This window comes from Stereum hirsutum, assembly GCF_000264905.1.
Source record: "Stereum hirsutum FP-91666 SS1 unplaced genomic scaffold STEHIscaffold_8, whole genome shotgun sequence".
NCBI classification, from domain to species: domain Eukaryota; kingdom Fungi; phylum Basidiomycota; class Agaricomycetes; order Russulales; family Stereaceae; genus Stereum; species Stereum hirsutum.
The window spans coordinates 235,594-244,150 of NW_006763138.1; the positions used below are offsets into that span (position 1 = coordinate 235,594).

Here is an 8,557-nt window from a genome sequence, read left to right on the forward strand (position 1 = left end):
ACCCTTCTCCGCGCATTCCCCTACCACGTCTCCAAAAACCGAATGGTCATCCCGGCAGAAATCACAGCAAGGCACCGCGTCAACCAGGAGGAAGTGTTTCGAAAGGGCCCAGCAGCCGAAGGGATCGACAGTGCGGTGTTCGAGTTCGCGACAGCGGCGAACGACCACTTGATCACGGCTCGCGAGATGTTCAAGGAGATGGAAGGAAAGGTGCCACGGGTGGCGATGCCTGTGTTCGCCGGCGGGGTGCGTCTCTTTGATTTTTTTTTTTGCGAGATCGGAGTGATGCGCGTCCTCGGTGGTGATCATTTTTCTGATTGGGCTGGACAGATTCCGGTGGCATCGTTCCTGGAGCGTCTGGAGAAGGCGAATTTTGATGCATTCCACCCGGGACTGCGGGTGCGCGACTGGAGGCTTCCGTGGCGAGTGTGGCGTAGTTATTATAAGTGTACGTTTTGAGCAACACTGAAGACACTTTGTTTCCTTTTCCTTTGACTGGGTACCCCCTTGAAGGCAGTTCCTTTGACTAGTACCCCTTCAGGCTCTTGAGTGGATGTGGAGAAGAAGCGGCAAGTGGCAGGAAGTGGCAGCGCACGCGAGCGACGGTCGGAAGCGGATCTGAATCGGGCGTGGCTTCGTGACGCGCGAGGGGTTTATATACCTGGCCGGTTGCCCAGCCGCCGCCCTTCATCTTCACGCTTGTCCCTCGCTCTCCACCGCCCTCGACCGTCCCGCCGTCGTCGCCGTCGTCGTTATCGTACAAAGCTTCTTTTTAAAACGGCCGTTGTAGCATACAAGTCTCTTTTAACGACATCTGCGGCCTCATGGACCGCCTATGTGGTCCGTGCCTCACCCCCGCTCTTCCTCTCCCAGCGCTCCCTTTGACCTCTTTCATATTTTCTTTCAGACGACATTATTCAGCTCATATTTAATGAACTCGACCATCCTGCGTGCTTCGCCGTCACCTCTAAACGCTACTTCCAGCTCTCCAAAGACCCATACGTCCGCGCGCATTACTTCCTCTCTCGCTATGGGAAAATTCAGGCGTTCTTCTGGGCTTTGGGTCGAGGGAAACTGCTGAACGAGAGGGTCATCGACGTGCGTTTTTTTTTACTGTTCTGTCATGCCATCGTTCTCATCTGTGTCGCCCACAAATCGACGATGCAGATACTCCTATCCAGCGGCGCCCACCTCTCCCGCTACCTTGTTCAGTGTGCCACGCACCATTACTTCCGCACGGCTGTCTCCTTCGTGAAAACACGATGGGTGCGCACGAACTCTCTTCCAACCTTCGCCCACTTCCTCAAGGTCGCCGCCGAACGATTAGGCGACGTCCCGATCTCAAAGGGCGCTATGGACGATGGCGCTATTTTTGCGGCTTTCATTCACGAAAGCAGGTTGCCCATCAATCTGAGACCTACGAAGTGGGAGACCGTTATGGAGATATTTGAGAAGTATAAGGTGCGTGTATGCGTTTGTGTTTGTGTTCTCATGCTCACACTCATTCCGACTTGCGCTGCCGTAGTTTATCCCTTTCAGTCCGAAGGTGAGTCGTTATATGCGACTGCATATGTGTTGCTGTCCTTATACTCGATTACAGGACCCTCTCATGGCCCAATTCCCCCTCGCACTTTCTATTGAGCCTCGATTGCTTCCACCGGCCGTGGCAAACGGCTTTCACATGGACGACAAAGTACGCATATATTCAGACCCTCGGCTTCTTGACCATCTCTGACTAGGCATCCAGTATCGAGACTTCATCTTCCGCAAGATGTTCGAGAAGAATTCTAGTGGGCAGAACAGGGTGGAGGACATCCTCCACAATGTCAGACAACTATGCCTTCTGGACTCATCGTGCGAACTGTTCATTCTCTCATCTATTGGTCATGTGTTCATAATGTCGGAATCCCTATAGCATGTTCATCAGTCGTACTGTGGCAGCGGAGGTCTGTATGGAGGGGCAGAGCAACGAGCCTGCATACAAGGCATTGAAGAGTTTGGATCGCAAGGGTGATTTACGGTTTGAACTATCGTATGTGAAGAGTTTCTGGTTCATTGGGTGTATTTGCTTACGTTGTTCGTTATTAGGATTGTTGTAGAGGAGCTCATCAAGGCACGTCACACCATGGTTCAGTCACAGGTCTTCGTCGAATACTAACGTCACTTCCCACAGCTCTTCGCTAACACTCGCTCAGTAACTACCACTTCCACCGGAAACGCCCTTCGTCATCTCTTCGTCGACTTTCCTAGCAAGGATCCAACAGTTCGCGTCGTCATGATCCTGACAGCACTCTTCTCTGCTCGGACCGATCTCTCTCAGGCGCAACTACATAACCTGTTCACGAGCTATAAGCTCGCCCCGCTATGTAAGCGCGATGTGCTCAACGTGCTGCTCAACCCGTTCGTAGAGCAGTTCTGGTCACTGTACAAGTATGCGCAACTTCATGTCGAGGATCTGGATTCGCCTTCCGAGCTACTGGAAGAGGTTATCGAGAAGTCCCTGGCCATCACTTGTAAGGTTCGTGGGATTGTGCTGTCATTCTCCGTCCTCGGCGCAGTTTCACCTATAAATGTGTACACTTTATTTGACAGGGTAATCTGTTGGCGGATATTCTGAAGAAACGGCCACAGGCGGAAAAGATCATCGCCAATGCGGTCATGAAGCACTATTCGGTGGTACTGGATAGTCTGCCGGAACGAGACAGTGACGAGAAGCCGTTTGTTGCGCCTCTTTGCCGTGACGTAGTCGCATCCATTAGGCCGGTAGACTCGTCGGTGCCACCGCCGGCTGAACAGGACGGCGAGGAGGACGAAGAGGAAGAAGACCAGTTAATGGATGAGGATGAGGAAGGTCAAGTCCCAGAGGACGGCGAGCTTCAGGTATCCCTTCCGGCAGCACAGACCGCCGATAATGGTCTGGTGTGTATATCAAAAATCACTTGTCACATGTTGAAAATGTCGTGCTCATCGTCCTCTTTCCATTTACAGGGTCATATCGGCCAGGATACGCTTTCGCATATGATTCGTCTGGACGAGATGGTTATTCCTCGTCGGCGGCGTTATTCCTTCCACTACCATAATCATAACTTTTATGACTATACCTCCAGGCTTCGGTATCCCGCAGGTATGCTTGTATCACACTCCTCGACTGAGTCGGTCGTTAAGACTCTGTATCAGATTACGTTCCGGTCGGGCGCTGGATCCGTACTCATTTTGGTCCTCGTCATCCTGTTACGACGGTATTCATGATGAACGCTGTCATTAACGATAATTATTCGGTGCGTCTAGATATAATCTTCACATAGTGCATCTAATAACGTCTTGTCACAACACCTAGATCCTGACGCACTACCTACATGATACTGAACGAGTCGCTTCCTCTGTCCCGGTGACTCTGAAACACTTCCAGCTCCTCGCCCGCCTTGGTCGTCCTCCCGTGAGTGCTTAAATGCCTGACTTGAGGACCTACAACCGCTCATTTGAACATATGTAGAGCTTCTTGCTCTTCCAAGCCATCCGCACAGGTGCCCAGTTCTATGCCAGTGAAGACGATTTCTTGCCTTCCGATGTTAAAGTCAAGAAAGAAACCACCCCGAGCACTGACATCGTAACCTCCGCTTCTACACCCATCGCTTCCTCCTCTTCTGCGTCCTCTCGTACTCCGAGCAAACGACCGCGCAGACCGCGTCGTTCAGCAGCCTCGGCCGTCAAGTCGTATGTCGTTCCGGACTCGGACGACGAGGCGATCGCGGAAGAGCAAGTGGGTGAGAACGTCGAGACGTCTGGGTCGCACCCTGGTAATAAGAAACGGGTGGTGGAGACGAGCTTGCAGAAGTGGATCAGGCATTTGACGGCGTTGCAGAAGGGGGAGATTAAGAAGTATAATGAGGAGAAGAAGCAGATACATAAGCTGGCGGCGCCGGGTCCTAAGTTGCGTGTACCCAAGGTTCGTGATATTTCTCTCATTTCGTTCCGGCGCTTTTGTGTGCTAATTGACGGTTCTTGTAACGTGATGAATATGAAGAGCGAGTTTTTGAAGTCGCTGTCGTCGGGCCTGAGAGATTTGCGTCATACGGAGGCTGCGACACGGTCGGAGCTCCAGGGTAGCGAGTCGAATGAGCACGATCTCAGCGATGACGATGATGAGGAGTATCAGTCTCGTGCTCGACCGGCCAAGAGGAGGAAGGTCACTCATCATGGGGACTGATCGAGGATCGGAGACCTTTATTCCCCCTTTTTCCCTTTCTGCATGTTATACTCGTGCCTTCCAGATTCGTCTGCATTGACCATTGACCATTCATTGTTCGCACTTCCCCTGCATCGCCATCACCATCATCTCAATGGACTGAAAGATTCAACACGACCCCCCACCCCCATTTTTTTTATTTGCACGTACGAGCCAGTCCCAGAGCTATGTGAACTTCCGATTCTCAATTCCCGATCGTTGTACCCTGCCTTTATTCATTCGTCGTAATGCCTTTTTTATTTATTCGATTCGATGATTCTCGATTCTTTGTTGTTTTTCGAATTCAGCGTGGACGCACGGCGTTCTTCCCTGGTGTATCCTGATTCCTTGTCGTTGTTCTGCATTTGTCCTTGCCCGGTTCTGTGTTTCTTTTTTTTCTCGTTTCTCTGCCTGCCCTCCTTCCTCGACTGCGTCAGTGTTCGTTGCCTTGCCCATTGTTCCACCATTCATTCATACATCATTGTTATCAGCATTTCCCCCTCCTCTCCCCTCTTCTCTCCCCACTCCTGTCCTCCCCTTTCCCCTCCCCTCTCTCCTCCCCTTTTCCCTCCACTCTCTCCTCCCCACTCTCTCGTCCCCACACTCCTCCTCTTCCCCTGTCCCCTGCATCGGTTCTCGGATATAGATTCCCTCGTGATTATCCCTCTATCATACGTGTACCCTTTTTTTCTTCTGATTCAATGCCTCGCCTCATCGGAGCGTATACAAACCCTTTACTTAGTGAATAACTTACGTAGTTGGCTGGCTCTGTTTTCTTTTTCTTCTAATGGGTTAGTTAATAATGCATTATGCAGTAGTGATGCCGGGAGTGTTTAACACTGCCGTTGTGGAATGTGATATGTACGAGAGTACGAGAGCCACAGTTTGGTTCGAAGAAGTGCCACCGCGGATGTTGCCGGCTGAGCGCTAAGGAACGAGCGCAAGGGCAGGAGCAGGCCATGGGCTTTGTTCCTGCTCGACATCGACGACTTTGATACTCTAGGTAGGTACACAATATCAAACATAGCTACAGCCCTCATAATTTTACAATCTTGATCAGTATGGCTCGACTGAAGTACTCACTGACAGATCTTACCCTAGCCCAGCGAAAACATTCGCAGGATCAATGGAGGTTCAACTCGAACAAAGCGAATTCAATCTCACTCTTCCCAACGAACTGTGGATCCGCATACTCCGCTTCGCTACGTTTGTTTGCGGCAGCCTAGATGTGGACCATGATGATCCCTTTGACCACGATGCCAACCTGTGGAATACTGCCATCGAACCCCGAGTCGACACTATCTTCCCCGAGATCAGGCGCTCGAATGCCCGCAAGCTTCGGTTCATGCTTGTTTGCAGGTTGTGGCACGATATAGTGCAGCCTTTCCTCTACGAGACGCTCTACATCGCGCGCGACGAGGACTGTGCCATATTGGCTCCCACTCTAATTGCTTCAGAATCTGGTAATGTTCCCGACAAACGGCCGTTGGGCGTATGGACACGGCGACTAGACTTGTCATTTCCCTGCTTCGATGCTCAGGACGTCGCGAAGTTCGCCCCCATCCTCTCCTGCTTGCCCAATCTCGATATTTTAACGATCCATTTCACCCAAGATCGCGGACCAGGATTTTGCCTCTGCGCGGAATTATGGGAGCTACTTACCCTCACCTGCGGCAAGTCATTGCTGCGCTTGAATTCCAACAACCCAGACTCCGATCCTTGGTTGACGGCAGCTTCTGTCCTCTCCGCAAAGATTGCATTTTCCCAGACAGCCAACCGTCTGAGGACAGTGAACCAAGGTCTATGCTTTACAACCAATGGAGGCTGTGTGTTTTGTTTGCACGGTCTTCCTCAACTGTTGTCGTGTCTAACCCCTTTCGAGTTCCCCGATCCGTGCTCTTGCCCAAAAGACCCTAGTATTCCTCCTTACCCAGCCCTCACCACCGCTTTTATAAACAGACTCACTGGAACAGCAAAGTCCAATGTGCTCGACCTATTAGCTGTACAAGGTCCTATTTTGACCACACTCGTTTTGCCACATATTCAGCCGTCGAGATATGCCATGCTTCTAGATTGTATTGGGCGAAATACCCCAAATCTTACTCGCATCATTGTTGGGATATACTGGAGAGAAGATTACTCCAACGATGCGGAAACCGCTCGTCACTTCGCTCATCACATCCCCGCCACCCTCACCCACCTCGGCATCATCCTCAGCAATGATAATGATATAGCCTATGGTCTTCGCTGTCTCACCCCAGAGGATATGATTTGCTGGCTCGCCAGTTCTGAATTAGAGAAACGTCCTGCGCCCCTTGAGCTCAAACTTGTACGCTTCTTCGATCCGGAGCGCTTCCCGCTCTCACCGCCCAGAGATCGGACACCAGACCTTGTAGAGGCCGACTCACGGTTTGGTGTCGCCCTTCAGTACCTGGAGAAACATGGCATTCGCGTAGAAGGGTTTGATGGACAGGAGATCAAGTGTGCTGATTGACTGGACTTTTGGTGAGTGGGTGAGTCAAGTCGCTCTCTCGTGAGAGAGATGCTGACCATCCCCCAGACAGCAACTATCACCAGCGTATATTACGGTCGTCTGTGTTTGCCTTGGAGGCATTCTGTGCCTTGGAATATCGGTCGCTTTTATTGGGCTTGGTGACTGTACAGTTCAGAGCATCATGGCAGACGGCGGTCGAAGGTGTTTGGGTTACTAGATCGTCATGATTCCGTTTTCATGTGTGTGCGTTTATGCGAGTTGTACTTTATCCGGTCAAGAACCAGCGTATATACGATTGTTATGGCTGGCTACCAGATCATTAGGATGTGGGTACCGTAGTAGTTATGATATTAATGAGAGCCAAATTCTGCCACATTTGAGTTCAAATAAGTGCCACGCGGGTGTTGCCGGCCGGGCGTTGAGAAGGTCAAGAGCGTTGGTTACGAAGTTAGGGGTTCCTGCTCGACGTCGACGACTTTGATACTCTAGGTAGGTACACAATAACAAACGTAGCCATGACTCTCATAATTTTGCGATCTTGACCATCATGGTTCGACTGAAGTACTCACTGACGGATCTTACCCTAGCCCAGCGAAAATATTCGCAGGCTCAATGGAGGTTCAACTCGAACAAAGCGAATTCAATCTCACCCTTCCCAACGAACTGTGGGTCCGCATACTCCGTTTTGCTACATTTGTCTGCGGCAGCCTAGACGTCGACCACGACGATCCCTTTGACCACAATGCCAACCTGTGGAATACTGCCATCGAACCCCGAGTCGACGCTATCTTCCCCGAGATCAGGCGCTCGAATGCGCGCAAGCTTCGGTTCATGCTTGTTTGCAGGTTGTGGCACGATATATTGCAGCCTTTCCTCTACGAGACGCTCTACATCGCGCGCGATGAGGACTGTGCCACATTGGCCCACACGCTGAAGAGCGCCAAAATTGCTTCAGAATCTAGTGATGATCCCGACAAACGGCCTTCGGGAGCAAGGACACGGCGACTGGACTTGTCAATGCCCCGCTTCACTGACCAGGACATCGCTAATCTCGCCCCCATCCTCGCCTGTTTACCCAATCTCGAGATTTTGACGATCCATTTTTCCCAGAAGTTCAGCACGGAGCACCGCTTCTGTGCGGAATTCTGGGAGCTGCTTACCCTCACCTGCGGCAAGTCATTGTTGCGATTGAATTCCAACAGCCTAGAATTCTTTCCTTGGTTGACGGAAAGTGATGTCGGCTCCGCACAGGTTGGATTTTCCCAGACAACCAACCGTCTGAGGACAGTGACCCAAGGTCTATGCTTTACTACCGAGAGAGGCTGTGTGTTTTGTTCGCACAGTCTTCGCCGACTGGCGTCGTGCCTAACTATTCCCACCTTACCCACCCACTGCTCTTGCCCGAAAGACCGTAGCAGTCCTCCTTACCCTGCCCTCACCACCGCTTGTATAAATGCTTTCACTTCACGCGGAAAGCCCATCATGATCGACCTCTTAGCTGTACAAGGTGCTACTTTGACCACACTCGTTTTGCCATATATCCATGCATCGAGGCATCCCACGCTCCTAGATGGTATGGGGCTGGAAAATTGCCCAAATCTTACTCGTGCCATCGTTGGAATACACTGGGCAAAAGATCACAACGAACATTCATATGCGGAGGACGCTCGTCGCTTCGCTCGCCACTTTGCTCATAACATCCCCCCCCACCCTCACCCACCTCGGCATCATCCTCAGCAATCACAGTAATGATATAGCCTATAGTCTTCGCAGGACGAAGCGGCTCACCCCAGAGGACATGATTTGCTGGCTCGCCAGTTCTGAATTAGAGAAACGTC

The 8,557-nt window shown here is 51.4% G+C and overlaps 2 protein-coding genes across 2 annotated transcripts; both read left to right on the forward strand.

Moving 5' to 3' along the window:
- Positions 1-209: 209 nt before the first annotated feature.
- Positions 210-4,794, forward strand: STEHIDRAFT_147432 (uncharacterized protein). The gene is made up of 15 exons (XM_007304686.1): positions 210-246; positions 331-840; positions 908-1,461; positions 1,526-1,546; positions 1,601-1,693; positions 1,748-1,854; positions 1,916-2,032; positions 2,089-2,113; positions 2,174-2,518; positions 2,593-2,919; positions 2,989-3,124; positions 3,178-3,278; positions 3,338-3,436; positions 3,494-3,946; positions 4,025-4,794. The coding sequence occupies exons 2-15, from the start codon at positions 825-827 to the stop codon at positions 4,205-4,207; spliced, it is 2,577 nt and encodes an 858-aa protein (XP_007304748.1). The 5' UTR covers positions 210-246; positions 331-824; the 3' UTR covers positions 4,208-4,794.
- Positions 4,795-5,341: 547 nt separating this feature from the next.
- On the forward strand, positions 5,342-8,088 carry STEHIDRAFT_168877 (uncharacterized protein; the record flags this gene model as incomplete). Its single annotated transcript, XM_007304687.1, has 3 exons — positions 5,342-6,706; positions 7,307-7,995; positions 8,063-8,088. Exons 1-3 carry the CDS (start codon positions 5,352-5,354, stop codon positions 8,086-8,088), a joined length of 2,070 nt encoding a protein of 689 aa, XP_007304749.1. The 5' UTR covers positions 5,342-5,351.
- Between the last annotated feature and the right edge of the window lie 469 nt (positions 8,089-8,557).